The 17051-nt window shown below is 36.3% G+C and overlaps 1 protein-coding gene across 1 annotated transcript in view; it reads left to right on the plus strand.

The window, feature by feature from the left end:
- Nucleotides 1-5758: 5758 nt before the first annotated feature.
- LOC149419372 (lewis-type alpha-(1,3)-fucosyltransferase-like) overlaps nucleotides 5759-17051 on the plus strand; it is a 34584-nt gene continuing 23291 nt past the window's right edge. Inside the window, exons 1-3 of the mRNA XM_089637975.1 lie at nucleotides 5759-5802; nucleotides 7184-7447; nucleotides 11333-11587. Of these exons, the coding sequence (XP_089494101.1) occupies nucleotides 5759-5802; nucleotides 7184-7447; nucleotides 11333-11587 (563 nt within the window). The remainder of the gene's footprint in view (nucleotides 5803-7183; nucleotides 7448-11332; nucleotides 11588-17051) is intronic.

Genomic DNA, 17051 nt, shown 5'->3' on the forward strand with positions numbered 1-17051 from the left:
GAAATTATTATAAAAGCCTCATTTTATATTTTTTAGTACACAATATTTACTTTTCTTTAAAATAAAAAATAAATATTTTTAATCTAATAAGAAACTAGCATCGAGTCAAGTTCAGATTTGGCCGAAGCCGAAAAGTGAACAGTAAAAAAGGTTTACATGGCTAAATAATAAAAATTCAAACATCAGAACAAAAGGGCCGAATAGAACACATTCTGTATCCATCTAAAATGTTCAGAAATGCACTGGTTTAGCAGGAATTCTTATTTTTTGTTCCAAATTTAAATAAAACAAGATTTAAAATATTTTTCTTTCTTACGAACCTCGGGGTTAGGCCTATTACCAAAAGTGGTCGCATCCATTTTATTATTAATTTATTTTTTATATTTTTAGTAATAGCTATATTAAAAACACAAGCCAAAGAATTTTATTCAAAGACCTCCTCACTGGGTATTCTTGTTCCGAGGCGGATTGTAGTATGTTGTAAGGGTGTTATGTCATGATTTAATCTAATTTGATCTAATGTGTCTACAGGTATGTTGATGTTTTAGACCACAACAATAACAATAACTATACTTAGAATGTTTCCATTTACCCCCCAACTTACACAAACTCCATAAATACAAAGTATAGAAAGATGGGGAATTTCGAGAAATACCAAAAAGTACCTATGTTATATACTAAATTTGTACGGACCAAAGAAATACACAATCTATATCGTATCTGAATGCAAAAAATACTTAACCCTCGCTCTAACACTACGAGGAGGTATGGTAAAGTTAGTAGATAGGATATTAGAAGCAATGAATTATTTTTAAATACTTTAATAGAATCAGATGATGTTTCATATCAATAAATTTAAATATATCTAGAAATAATTGTTGGTGAAATAGTGATCTTTTTTTATTTTTCGAAACTTTACCATGGCATTCAAGTTATGTGAGAAAGGAAAAAAGATAACATTTTAAATTTATTTTAATGTAATTCTTGAAATCAAAAGGGTTCAATTCCCTCGCGATCTTTATGTGGCTAAAATTAGAATTTTCGAAAATTATGTTGAAAGTTCCCAAAAGAAATCAGCTCATAGTATGATTGTTGTAGGTACCTAATCCTACATGTTGGGTTCTGGTTTGGTCTAAAATAAATGCACACATTTTTATTATTTGTGAGCTAGGTTAATATGTGAACCATCCTATAACACGTTTTAGGCGCGTGATCGCTAGGCCTGGCTGAAAGTACCTATCTACATGTACCTACATATTTGGTTGGGACACAAGTTCATGCTAAACAAATTCGGGATCGGACATTTTTACCAAATTATAAAAATGATAATATTATATTACCATAGGTACCTATTGATAGGTGCATATCTCATGGTCCGATTGTTTCATGATTTAGATTATTGATTTTACGACAATTTGTAGGAATGTAGTTATGTTACGAACGTTTATTAGTACCAGGTACGGGGAGGGGAAGGAGATGAGAAAGAGGAAGGTAAAGAAGTACCTGACTCTTCAGATCTGGCACTATTATATTTTTAATTATAATGTCAAAACACAAAGTATCTGCTTCTTATTAAAATAGATCTATTTATATATTATGTAATAATTACCCTTTAGGTATTACGGTTTTACGGGAAAATCTATATTTAATTGCTTTGTGTGAATATTTTAGATTACCTGGAGTCCCCAGCGTTGCCCGGGTATTAGTTTCCGAAATCTAATATATACTCTTGTTTTGAAGGCCAAGTATTAACTGTAGAGATGCCCCCGCCACAGCATCTGTAGAGTCAAGCCAACTTGGGATTTGGGAGGTGGGTATGGGTACCGGGAACCATTTATTGGATAACCAACACCTCTGCCATAGGTCACGTGGTTCGCTAAGTTTGGTGACTTAGCAGAGACACCATTGTTTAGGTCTTGGCGGCGGATGCATCTGTCGTTCTGTGTGAGGGGCCGGATTTAGAGAGACCGGTTGAAGGAGATCTATTTACCTCTCTGTTTAACTCTCTCGACCCATTGCCTTGTACCGAATTGGGAGTAATGAGTTTAAACATCTGTCACTCCTGGACGCACTGACCCCCAGATTACTACCAAACAAACCCTCATACCTTTTTTCGTCCTAGATCTTCCTCTCCTAAAACGATTCATTATGAATCAACAAAAAGTTAGGTGGCAGAAATTTTTATAATACATTTGTCTATTACAATATTATTTTTATTCGTAACGAGTCATTTAAGACCGGTCAGTGGCTGAGTTGGCATCGCGTCTGGTTCCCATCCCGGCTTTGTGAATTCAATTCCTCGGCTGGCTAAGTCCTCCATCATGACACAAGCAACATTTTCCGCTTACTGTGATAGTAGTGGGATATATTTAAAGATTGTCAGGTTATTCGTCACCTGGGTATGTTTGCCCCACTGTTGTACAAATCGCTAGCCAAATAGCCAAGAGAGTGTGCAGAAAACTATCTTTAGAGCACAGCCGTGAAGTATGTGTGCTCTTATTGATCTACCGGTATTACAATGAAAGATGCTCTGAAGAACCAGCATCATTGATCTCTTCGGTACCTTCTCGTTTCGTATCTACGACTGGTGCTTGAGTTCAACAGCTCGGCTGTGGAAAGATTTGCCGGCCTCTGTGTTTCCTCCCTCCTACAACATGGGTCTCTTCCAGTGCCTTGTTCAATCCTTCCTCTCATCCAAAAGACCCTTCACACAGTATCCCCAAAGATGTCATAAACCATGAGAGAAAACATTTTTCCTCGGGGCCTCCTGTGTGATGTTAATGTTAAAAACAAGTCTGAGCGGAGCGCATCATAGTAATAAAATATGAATCATTATAGTATAGGTACCAACGTATTAAGTAAACATAATAAACTGTTAATTACACCTATTTATCAAATATTTTTTTCTTGCGCACGCCGTAATTTGAACCCGCGACCTCCGAATTCGTAGCCAAGGATCGTAATCTCAATCTCAACGGTGAAACAATGAACAACTATTTTGTAGTTATTTAAAATATTGCATTATTCACGTAACATGGCGAAACTGAAAGTACCTATCTACCATTCTTGAACTTGCCGCAAATATACCATATAGGTTTTTTTTTTTTTTTTTTTTTTTATTTTTTTTATTATTCAGTAAATTTTATGTATTACAATTTTTGTATACTTCATAACTCCCACACTAGGCTTATGCCCGTGTTGTGGTAGTCATAGGTAATTCTATAAATTCAAAATATAAGTTTTTTAAAAATATATATATACATATATATATACATATATGTACACATACATACACATATATACACATATACATATATATATATATATACATACATACATACAATCTATGCATATATATGCATACATGCATATACACAGACATGCACACATATACATACATACACAGACACACATAAATGCATATATAAATACATACACAGACATACATAAATGCATATATAAATACATTCATATACATCTATATATGAACACACACAAACGTAATGTGTATTCACATATATACATACATATATAGATACATGGTTAATTTTATTATAATGGTTTAAAAGTTAGGAACTCATGTATTCTTTAAAAAAGGCTCGTCCCCTTTCAAATATCCAGTTTTGGACACGTATAATAAAAAGGGATATAGTATTAGTTGATTTTATGCCCCTGTCCAACGCGTTGTATATTTTAGGGGCGATGTACCAGAATTGTCGTTGAGCGAATGTGGTTCTAGTTTTTGGGACCACGCATCCCAGATTTGATGAAAAGCGGGTGTTTACTTGGTACGAACGAATTATTTAAAACTAATAAGTATTGTGAAATTATAGAAATTTATCAAATAAAATTTACTTGCGCACGCCCTAATTTGAACCTGCGACCTCCTAATTCGTAGTCAAGGATCGTAATCTCAATCTCAACGGCGAAAAATTTAACAACTATTTTGTAGTTATTTAAAATATTGCATTTTTTACGTAACATGGCGATACTGAAAGTACCTATCTACCATTCTTGAACTTGCCGCAAATATACCATATAGGTACGAACGAATTATTTCGTATAATTTATCAAATAAAATTTACTTGCGCACGCCCTAATTTGAACCTGCGACCTCCTAATTCGTAGTCAAGGATCGTAATCTCAATCTCAACGGCGAAAAATTTAACTACTATTTTGTGGTTATTTAAAATATTGCATTTTTACGTAACATGGCGATACTGAAAGTACCTATCTACCATTCTTGAACTTGCCGCAAATATACCATATAGGTACGAACGAATTATTTCGTATAATTTACTTATCAAATAAAATTTACTTGCGCACGCCCTAATTTGAACCTGCGACCTCCTAATTCGTAGTCAAGGATCGTTATCTCAATCTCAACGGCGAAAAATTTAATAACTATTTTGTAGTTCTTTAAAATATTGCATTATTCACGTAACATGGCGATAATGAAAGTACCTATCTACCATTCTTGAACTTGCCGCAAATATACCATATAGGTAGGAACGAATTATTTAAAACAAATAAGTATTGTGAAATTATAGAAATTTATCAAATAAAATTTACTTGCGCACGCCCTAATTTGAACCTGCGACCTCCTAATTCGTAGTCAAGGATCGTAATCTCAATCTCAACGGCAATACATTTAACAACTATTTTGTAGTTATTTAAAATATTGCATTTTTTACGTAACATGGCGATACTGAAAGTACCTATCTACCATTCTTGAACTTGCCGCAAATATACCATATAGGTACGAACGATTTTTTAACGATTTTAAAAATGCGACATTCTCCGACAAAAGCAAGCGAAAAAGAATACAAACATAAATTAGGTAAATAGGTACCGAGCCTTTGCTAATTCGAAAATTCTCAATAGAATTTCAAAAATCTGAGAACGATACGATAGTGGCATCTATGGATATTTTAGTAATGTATGGCTCAAAGCATGCCTTCTGCATAATTTTAAAATTGGCTTCAATCTATGCGTTGCGTATATAATGCAAAGTGTTAGTTTGGGGACAGATACTTTGGGCCTATCCCCAAACTATACAAATGTCCCCGAAGTATGGGCGCGCTCGAAAAACTGTCCTCATTCTATGCTTCCCACACATATATATATATATATTTTTTTTTTTATTATTTTTTTTTTTTTTATTTTTTTTTTTATAGTTTTTTTTATTAGTAAAAAAAGATACACGAATTACATAATATAACAATTACATAATATAATTACACAATATAGTAGGTTATTAATTACAAAATATAAGTATTCGATGTACCCCCATAAATAAGCAGGGCTTGTGTGTATGGGGGTGTTGTTATATTTGTTTATATTTGGTACGATTCAGTTCAACTGTTCGGAATACTTTTTAAGGTGGCTTTTGAATTCGTTTATATTTGCATTCATGTTCCTAATTTTTTCTGGTAATGAGTTAAAAAATTTAACTACGAGATATTCATGGTTGAACTGTCTTTTTTTACATTTAGGAGTAGGAAGTATTGACGTTTGTCTAAGATTTCTGTTATTTTTAAAGGGTGCAATTTTATTTTGAATATAGTTTTTATAAATTTGTAATGTTGCATGGTAGAAGTATAATGCACTTAATTTTCTGACCTTAAATTGTTTGAATAAAAGTTCGGACGAATATGAATATATATATATATATAGAAAGTTTATTTATACAAAATGTTGTTTGTTTATTCAACACAAGAGTCCCTCAGAAAACAATGTCGTATTTGGGTGTGCTGTTATGTGTTATGGAGGAGAGGAAGGAATGAACAAGGGACCCATGTTGTAGGAGAGATGAAACACAAAGTCTGGCAAATCGTTCCACAGCCGAATTGTTAAACACTAGAACAAAACGTTCTCATGTGATAAATATCAAAAGTGTATTGATTTTATAATTGTATATGTGCGATATTAACGTAGATTATCGACACATGGGTTAGATTATAATCTAGGCAGGTATGAGCCCATGTAAATTAACGCTCTGTTCGCTGAACCAAAAAGATAGGTATTCGCAAATGCGACTTACGGAAGAGTTGGTTGGGATGGTGGCAGCGCTCGTATGGTGGAGATATTCACAGGCACTTGTATAAAATTGCATTAATGATAACTCCGGATAACATTCGAATTCACACATAGGTTCTTTTATCGGGACGGTGTTTTGTTAACTGTCATTAGATGACGTTTTCGCTACAGCGCCGGCGCGGGTTCCTCTCACAGCAACACTGCGCAGATTCAAACCAGTAAAATTTGAAACCTAGTCTCCTTATTGGTTGGAGCGAAAAAAGCGTTCAGCGTCACGAAACAGTATAAATAACCGAATTCACTTCAAATAATTCATCGGCCTGCTTTTTATTTTTATACAAATGCATAGTTTAAATCCGATAATGATTACATTTTGCACATTCCAAAACACAAGGAAGGATCTGATTTTGAAAGACACTGTGAAGCCCGGGCAACGCCGGGAATTTCAGCTAGTAAGTAATAAAAACAAAATGAAAGGTCATAATTCTTATCAGTATATAATACTTGAAAAGAAATCTAAGAAACGAGTAAGTTTATAACAAGCGACTAATTCCTTTACACCTCGTTGTGCATGTATAACGTTTATCATACCTTTTGATGAAAGATACTTGTATATATACCTATGTAGATGATATTCAATTTTTAAATACATGAGTAGTATTCACGAATGTACGAGGAACTCCCAATATGTTTTGTGTTTTAAATATGTAGGTACTTAAGTACATACCTAGTCATAGTATCCAAATAAAAAAATAGTTCCTATCCTATGTTAATTATTTGAAATGTTTTCCTGAAACTGTAAATTTCTGTCTGAAATAGAAAATTTCCGTTTGATTCGTAAATCTTCTTAGAAATAACTTTATGAAGATGGATCTTTCACATGTAAAAAATACTAATAGAAATCTAATCTAATAGTGTCCTAAACATTTTACAGCTAAAACTGATATTATTATTATCTGAATTAAAAAGTTTTTTAAATGACTCACGGCAACGAAATTATGTTATTAAAACTAATAATAATTGCAATGCAATGGAATAAATTAATTTGTTTCCAAGAAATCTTTCTTTCTATTCCCATTTAATATGATTACATTATTATGTTTTCGAAAATAATTTTAAAATCTTTAACCGTTAACCCTTTCAGGCACGACCCGTTCGACCCCTCCATCTGCTCGGTGAGTAACTGCGAGTTGACCTACGAGAACTCCGACTTGAAGGACGCGGACGCGGTAGCCTTCCTGCTCCATAGGCTGAGGGTTGCAGACCTGCCCGTGGAGACCGAGCGACCTGCGCACCAGAGATGGGTATACATCTCTGACGAGAGCCCGAGACACACTTTCATGTTCGGGTCTGCCAAAAACACGTGGAGAAACTATTCTGGAGTGTTTAACTGGTCCATGACTTATAGGTGAGCCCATGTTTATTGTATTGTGACATCTTACATCTCATCTTTTGTTATTTTCCTTGCTTTATTCGGGTCGGGAACACGTTCTGCTTGCTTGCACTGGATGCTTTCGATATATAATGTATTCAGTATTTCATGCTCAAAATATGAAATATTGAGTTGAAATATGGAAGTCATTGATTGAAATCAAAACTAAAACAAAAATAAATCCAAATAAAAAAGAATAACGTTTTATTTGTCACTTTTCTGTGTTGTTACTATAAATATGGAATATATTTATTCTAATTTTGAAATCACTGATCTCATAATTTTAAAATGAATTTTTAAAATAAGTACCAAAATGCACTACTAGTTGCATAAACAAATGTGCTTTACACAATTCGAAGCATTAGCTACAATTTTTCTAACCTGGTTTAAACATAAATAGGAAAATTGAATAACGATCTGAAATGATAAATAGGGAATATACAGGGTGTATCGGCACGTGCCCGACAAACTTTAACCAGCTTTTCCTTAGCACATTTGGAGTAAAAAATGTTATAGGCACTTTGCTGTCTGGTAACATTTTTTTTCAATTATAAACAAAAAATTATAAAAAATCCACACTCCGTCACTGTCATTGGCATTGTTTCTCGTGTTCAAAAGCTGTTATTAGCAAGTGTGTCAAAAAGCGTCTTCGCTCTTTCACACACACTAAATAATAATAGTTAAAAATGAGACGAATGGTGCCATGCCATTTCGTTGTGATTGTAAAATCGCGCCAATGTAGGTACGTACGTATATTATTCAACGAAACTCGAATAAAATATTGCCAGATGGGTTTTCAAACTGTGACAAAGGATAAAACAGTGGTGACATGTGGTGAAAATATGAATGATAAATTTTTTATTAAAAAAAAATGTTACCGGACAGCAAAGTGACCATAACATTTTTTACTCCAAATGTGCTAAGGAATAGCAGGTTAAAGTTTGTCGGGTACGTGCCGATACACCCTGTAAAGCTACATGTCGCGGAGTGTACGACTTGCATCCGATCTAATGAAATACATAATAATGTTCGTCTCGCAGTGCGCGCCATTCCATCGGTAAGGATTAAAAACGTTTTTGAAGTGAAACTTCTTTACGCGCGTCATGCAATTTCGAGGACCGGAGTAAAACCGACTCATGACCGTCACGAAAAACCGTGATCATTTCGCTATAGGAGCCTATTCTCGGTCCAACATTAGAACAACCCGTGGACGCGCATGTCTCCGCCCCTTTTCCCCACTCCTACAAGGACGAGCGTTAACACATTCATACCCACTATTTTAATAAATTAATTATTTAATTTATTTTCCTACCGACAAATAAAATTAAAAATTAAAACATTTTAATACATTCAAATAATGATGATGATAGTATTACAATACATATTGTACTTTATTAGGCATCAGATTTATCAAATCGGCTAAGAAATCAATCCAAAGTTGAAAATATCATCATTGCCATTAAAAAAAAAAATTATTTTCCTCAGATGATTCATTTGAAATTTCAAAAGCTAACGAATTATCATTATTGTCCTCGAGTTTATCAACAATGTGATCGATATTCCAAAAATTTTTTTCGATACCAACAATATGTCGAAGAAAGTTACTCCAATGTTCTGGTGTAACTTTTTCGATACCTTCTTGCATGAGTCGTCTTACGTCACTTATTTTGAATGAGGTATTGTTAACTTTGACATGCTGTTTAACCATTGACCACACCAATTCGATCGGGTTTAACTCACAATGATAAGGAGGTAATCGGAGCACAGTTTTGTTGACTTCGCTCGCAGTAACATCTACCACATACTTATCATATAATCCCCTGTACTAACCAACAACCCGCAACAACTCCGCTTTAATCATACTTGTATCGATATTTAGCTCTCCCTTTTCTTCAAGCCATTGAATTATGTCACCTTTTTTCCATTGTTTCGTTGGAAGCTTGTCCAATTTGACAGAATGATATGGGGCATTATCCATAACTATGCAGCAGTTTTCATCCAGTGATGGCAAAATGTTTTAAAACCACTCCAAAAATGTTTCCCCATTCATTTCGTTGTGATAATCTGCCGAATTTTTTTTTCATTCAAAAATTAAAGGGCCATTCGGAACAAAACCTGCAGCACTTCCAATGTGTAAAACTATTAACCGTTTTCCCTTACCGGTTGGATTAGGGGGTCCTACGGAAAGGCCGCGTGCGAAAGCATCTCGTCTCGATTTAACAGTATTATCAACCCAATTTTTTTTCGATACATCACCTGCATTAATCCAGGTTTCATCGAGGTAGTATATCGTACGACCTTCCCTACGGTGTCTCTCGATTGCTCTTAAGTAATCTCTACGCCAAAGAATTAAGTCTTCACGCTCCGTCAACAAACTGTCACGTTTTCGATTACAATATTGAAAACCCAATTCTTTGATGACCTTGTGGAAAGTGTGCGCTTAAAATTTGGCAAGGAATCATCGTTATTGACATTCTGCAAAACTTTATTTATTGTGGGATATTGCTTTTCCAAGTAAAAAGTGTGAATCTTTGATCTTATGGCATTTTTTATCGAAATCATCGATTTTATCAAAAAAGTTCAGTCGCTCTCTCTTTTTATTTGGCGATTTGACTTCACCGGTTCTTGTATACCGCAATAACGTATATTTGATGGTGTGTAGCCCAATACCCGTTTGCTCAGAAATTAAGTGAATGGCACATGTTTGTGAGATATCAGGGTCTCCAGATAAAATATTTTTATACATATTTATTATCATTGTCCGTTGAGGTTTGTGCACCACCTATAAACATAAAAAAACCGATCAACACCAACATTCACAAATTTTATACATATATTACCTATCTATATCCTTGAATTATAAAAATGCATTGTTGTAAATCGAATAGTCATACAAATAACACATAAATTATGTTTACCTGTCCTTTTTTGTTTTTCGTAATTGGTGATAATGAATTCGGACATATCGGCTGAACATCCATTTTATCGCAGGGTCTGAATGGGTTAATTTCTCTAAGCGCAGGCACTAAGAACGAAAGCCAAGGACATACTGAATTGTGAGCGGAGATAGGGATTGCAGCCGAGCGATGGTGAAGGAAAGGAGCGAGGGGGTGGTATGCGCATAACAAACCTAATTTGGTACTCCAGCAGGTTGTTCTTAACTTGGAAAGAGAATAGCTAATATTATATACCTAGTTTAGGTCACTCTCCAAACTCAGCTTCGCGGTCTAGAGGCAGAGCGCCCGATTGTCGTCGTGAAGAACCGAGGTTCGATCCCCGCTTTAACTGATTTTTTTTTTCTTTTTGTGATTTTTTTAATACGAGGAAAAGTGATAAAATGCTCTCGTGCTGCGACTTTGTCAGGCATACATATAAGAAGATATCTACATGATTGTTGTCAAAAATGCACATTTATATTTTTTTATTGAGTAATTTATTTTTAGAATTTTCGCGATCGAACCTTCTAATTCTGTTTGAAACGATCGATTGAAGGAAGCGAATTTTGTATCGTAATATAATATCATATACAAACTCCGTTATAAAAATAAGCGCGGGACAAGTCAATTGAGGAGTGCACGTTGTATACGCGGTTCTCGTCGCGCGAGATACCTCTCTTCGCCGTCTAGAGACAGAGCGTTCGACACTCGTTATGCAGGACCCGGGTTCGAATCCCATATTTTTATAACTTTTAATTTTTTTATCACATGCTACTTATAAATATGTCAATAGACAGAAAAAAGAGAGAATGAAATGAAAAGAGAGAGAGAAGAATACTAAAAGTTTCACTTCCGTCGTGCGTAGGCTTGCCACACACTGTATTTTTTTTTCAACAATTTTAAAAATATATTTCTTTGTTTTCAGAATGGAATCAGATGTACCCGTGCCGTACGGACGCATAGTAGCTTTGCCTACAGTGATAAATATTCCCGGTTACAATTTAGGTCCGATAATAATGAGGTTGGTCCCAAACAACGAAATCAAGCAGAGAGATGTATTGGTGTCCGCGATGATCTCCAACTGCGGGAAGACTAACAAGAGATTGGAGTACTTGAAAGAACTTGAAAAGTATATGACGGTCCATCTATACGGAGGCTGTGGGACGGAATTGGAGAACGCGTAAGAATACTTTTTAGTCCCACAACAAAACAAGTTTTCCTACAAATTATACATTTTAAATTAAAACGCTTTACTTTGAACCAATGTTTAAGTTTAACCCGAATGTCTCTTGGTATTGCCCCGGTGATAGACCTACGTGGCTATTTTACCAGGGAGACATCGAGTGTAGGTACTTTGCAAGTATTTAGTATTGACCATGGTAGCTATTTCACCAGGAAGACATCGAGAGTAGGTACTTTGGAAGTATTTAGTATTGCCCTGGTGATAGGCTTAGGTGGCTATTTCACCAGGGAGACATCGAGAGTAGGTAATTTGGAAGTATTTAGTATTGCCCTGGTGATAGACTTAGGTGGCTATTTCACCAGGGAGACATCGAGAGTAAGTACTTTGGAAGTATTTAGTATTGCCCCGGTGATTGACCTAGGTGGCTATTTCACCAGAGAGACATCGAGAGTAAGTACTTTGCAAGTATTTAGTATTGACCATGGTAGCTATTTCACCAGGAAGACATCGAGAGTAGGTACTTTGGAAGTATTTAGTATTGCCCTGGTGATAGGCTTAGGTGGCTATTTCACCAGGGAAACATCGAGAGTAGGTACTTTGGAAGTATTTAGTATTGCCCTGGTGATAGACTTAGGTGGCTATTTCACCAGGGAGACATCGAGAGTAAGTACTTTGGAAGTATTTAGTATTGCCCCGGTGATTGACCTAGGTGACTATTTCACCAAAGAGACATCGAGTACATTGGAAGTATTTAGCACACCTATACACCACAGAAACAAACTTACTTTTTCTATTAACGAAACGTTTCAAAATCACCCCTCTTGAATGTGGTGACGTTTGATACTAACTTTAAAGTTAGTACTCATCTAGTAGAATATGTAAAAACTGCTATGATTAATTTAAAAACTTTTGCCAAAATACTCACCGCGGTAAATAATTTAAAAAAAAATTTTCAGACGCGAAATGCATTTATCACATAATTTTCCACATTTAGTAAATAACTAGCCCAGACCCGTGAAAGATAACGGGATATTATGATTGTAGGATTTGTGAAGTGTGTTATTTATACACACTTCACAAATCCTACAATCATAATATCCTAATATCCTATTATCCTAATAATCTGCGGTATATATATATATATACCGCATATATATATATATATATATATATATATTTATCCCCTCTCGTACTATGTTGATCTCGCGCGACGGTACGCCAGGTATATGTTGATCCGTTTGCATTTGTTGATCCACCCCGGATATGTTGATCCACTACCCAAGCTGGCATACATATGTAAATCCCTACAGATCAACTTGTGTCATCGAGATTTTGCTGTAAGCCACGCCCATTTTTCGGTCGCATATACATTTTACACGATTTATTTTGTTGATCTATATATTTCTGACAAACTTGACCGCTTGCATGTGTTGTAACTTGTAACCGCCAATTTCGCGCGCGTTGTGGTACTTTTTAGATTCCGTTAGAACATCCATATTCTATGAAAATGACTCTGTACTTAAAGAGGATAGACTGCCTCACGCGTATTTATATTGAAATGGAACTTTCAAAAACGTCAAATCCATGCTTAAAAAATCTTTTGAACTTGATTAAACAAAAATGTAATTTTAATGCATCATTTACTACGTTTCGTGACTTAGCAGGGGTGCCCGGGTTCATGGGGTGAGATTTGTCTAAGTCATTTTATAAGAGAAATTTTGAACATTGATTGAATAAAATTTTATTTTAATGTATCTTTTACCATCTCTCCCGACGTAAGTTTCTTGTAATGATTAAGTTGAAACAAAGCGTAATATCCATAATATGTGCCTATTAAAATTGCGGTGATTAGATTGGTGAGAATTTAATTTTTCAAATCTTAAATTGAAATTGCTGAAAAATTTATTCCAATTTGTTTTTTACTAAACATGGCTAAAGTCATTTCAAGCACCGATTCCAACCAACGATGTTTTAGTATATGTTCGTCAATCAACAGGAGCCATAATGTCTGTACATCAGAGCCCTCGAGAATTATTACAATTATGTGTACCGCCGCCCCGGGAGCCAATATATTAGATAACCAATACACCTACCATTAGTCACCGCCAACGTTTTAGCGAGATAGTTGTTTATTTTTTGTATTTTTTTACATCGTCTCCACACAGGAGGCCCTAAGGAAAATCGTAACCCTCAAGGCCTATGTCATCTTTGTGAATGCTGTGTTGGGGGTATTTTGAAAGAAAGGAAGGTCAGTGAGTTCTGGGAAGGAAATAGGTATGGATGGGTGGTTAGTATTCTGGGGGTCAGTGTGTTCGAGTGATAAACATAAGATTCCAACTCTCCTACTGCGTTGCAAGGCGATGCGTTGAAAGAGGATTAATCGATCCGGCCCACCACGCATTTGGTAGGCAAGCGCATCCGCCGCCAAGAACCGAACAAACCTCACCCCATAAACCCGGGCACTCCTGCTAAGTCACCAAACATATCAAACTACTTGAGGTGGCTCTCGACTAGCAATCCGTAGGTCGCGGGTCGAAATAAATTTTATTAAAATTAATTTGCACTACTTTACAATTAGTGTTTGGTTATATCTGAATAGCCAGGTACTCTCCCACCTTCCTCCTCGTCATCTCCTTTGAGGTCTCCTTTGAGGATGCCATAGTCTCACTGGCTCCAGACGGAAGTTTTTGTAACTCTCCATATTCAAATTCGGCGGTATGATTTTTTTATGTGACACCTCTCACTAGAGCGCCCCTGTCTTTACACGTTAAATACATAGAAACTATGTCGCCAACCGGTTGGGCAGCGTTATGAGGCGGGTTAAGGTAGGGGCTGTAGGAATGAATTTATTAATGCTGGTCTTAAAGAGGCGCGAATTATATGGACGAGGAAAAACAGATGCTGATAGCTCGTTCCACATGCGAGCCGACTTACGGTAAAACGAGTCGGATTTTTATGGTCGAAAGGTATCCCTCAACCAGTTTCTTTCGATCCGGCCCGCCACGCAGTAGATGGGCAAACGCATCCGCCGCCAGGACTTAGACAAACCTCACCCTATGAACCCGTGTACCCCTGCTAAGTTATGATTTTTTTATGGATTTGTTTTTGCGAAATTTTCGTTTCAATCTAAATACGCATACATTTCTTATAAACAATTCAAGAAACACACGTCATTTTGATTTGAAACGGTACCATCTCACAGTCATTTCATGCGATATTCGACTCTAGAGACTAATACTTTGAGTTCAATATCACAAAAGATTACGGAATCACATAAAACCTTGTGATGAACAGTCCACCGATTGCCCCCTTGATTGGTTCATTTAGTAAAACCATATATAGGGACACAGATCAACTTTGTCTAATAACTTCTTACCTGGATCAACATACTACGGGAATAGATCAATATATATGAGATCAACAAAATCTTTTGAACTTGATTAAACAAAAATGTAACTTTAATGCATCATTTATTACGTTTCGTGACTTAGCAGGGGTGCCCGGGATCATGGGGTGAGATTTGTCTAAGTCATTTTATAAGAGAAATTTTGAACATTGATTGAATAAAATTTTATTTTAATGTATCTTTTACCATCTCTCCCGACGTAAGTTTCTTGTAATGATTAAGTTGAAACAAAGCGTAATATCCATAATATGTGCCTATTAAAATTGCGGTGATTAGATTGGTGAGAATTTAATTTTTCAAATTTTAAATTGAAATTGCTGAAAAATTTATTCCAATTTGTTTTTTACTAAACATGGCTAAAGTCATTTCAAGCACCGATTCCAACCAACGATGTTTTAGTATATGTTCGTCAATCAACAGGAGCCATAATGTCTGTACATCAGAGCCCTCGAGAATTATTACAATTATGTGTACCGCCGCCCCGGGAGCCAATATATTAGATAACCAATACACCTACCATTAGTCACCGCCAACGTTTTAGCGAGATAGTTGTTTATTTTTTGTATTTTTTTACATCGTCTCCACACAGGAGGCCCTAAGGAAAATCGTAACCCTCAAGGCCTATGTCATCTTTGTGAATGCTGTGTTGGGGGTATTTTGAAAGAAAGGAAGGTCAGTGAGTTCTGGGAAGGAAATAGGTATGGATGGGTGGTTAGTATTCTGGGGGTCAGTGTGTTCGAGTGATAAACATAAGATTCCAACTCTCCTACTGCGTTGCAAGGCGATGCGTTGAAAGAGGATTAATCGATCCGGCCCACCACGCATTTGGTAGGCAAGCGCATCCGCCGCCAAGAACCGAACAAACCTCACCCCATAAACCCGGGCACTCCTGCTAAGTCACCAAACATATCAAACTACTTGAGGTGGCTCTCGACTAGCAATCCGTAGGTCGCGGGTCCAAATAAATTTTATTAAAATTAATTTGCACTACTTTACAATTAGTGTTTGGTTATATCTGAATAGCCAGGTACTCTCCCACCTTCCTCCTCGTCATCTCCTTTGAGGTCTCCTTTGAGGATGCCATAGTCTCACTGGCTCCAGACGGAAGTTTTTGTAACTCTCCATATTCAAATTCGGCGGTATGATTTTTTTATGTGACACCTCTCACTAGAGCGCCCCTGTCTTTACACGTTAAATACATAGAAACTATGTCGCCAACCGGTTGGGCAGCGTTATGAGGCGGGTTAAGGTAGGGGCTGTAGGAATGAATTTATTAATGCGGGTCTTAAAGAGGCCCGGATTATATTGATAGCTCGTTCCACATGCGAGCCGACTTACGATAAAACGAGTCGGAGAAACGACCCGTTCATATATGTATAGATAACATCAACTTAACTGTGAACGTGTATTCCGCTCGGTCCGTCGAGTATCAAGCACGTGCACGGTGCACCGGGGATCAATGCTGCTAGCTCCTTTTAACAGGCTCTAATAAAATATCTGTAGAATAGACACAGCATACGCACATTTTGTCATACATGATTTTACCGTACATATGCCTCAGGGATCTCATTTCTACAGTATTCAGTCTACTTTCAGCCTTCTTCTGCCAGTTCCATGCCTCACTTCCGTATATTAGGGTAGGTACCAGCACTCCATTGTGGACTGCTAGCTTCGCTTCTTTGGACAGTTTTTTGTTAGCTCCAACCTCGTCCAATCATCCATTAATTACCCATTATAACCAAGAACCCGGCCACCCCTACTAAGTCACGAAGCGTAATCAGGAGAGATGGTAATAGATGCAAGTTCAAAATTTCCCATATAACATTATGCCTTTTGCTGCCATTTTGGATTTTGATGGTCAAAAGGTATCCCTCAACCAGTCTCTTTCGATCCGGCCCGCCACGCAGTAGGTATTTTTTATGGATTTGATTTTTGCGAAAGTTTCGTTACAATCTAAATACGCATACATTTCTTATAAACAATTCAAGCAACATATATTAGGGTAGGTACCAGCACTCCATTGTGGACTGCTAGCTTCGCTTCTTTGGACAGTTT

The sequence above is a fragment of the Hesperophylax consimilis genome, chromosome 12, assembly GCF_061612785.1.
Source record: "Hesperophylax consimilis isolate HC1 chromosome 12, BYU_Hcon_1.0, whole genome shotgun sequence".
NCBI lineage: Eukaryota > Metazoa > Arthropoda > Insecta > Trichoptera > Limnephilidae > Hesperophylax > Hesperophylax consimilis.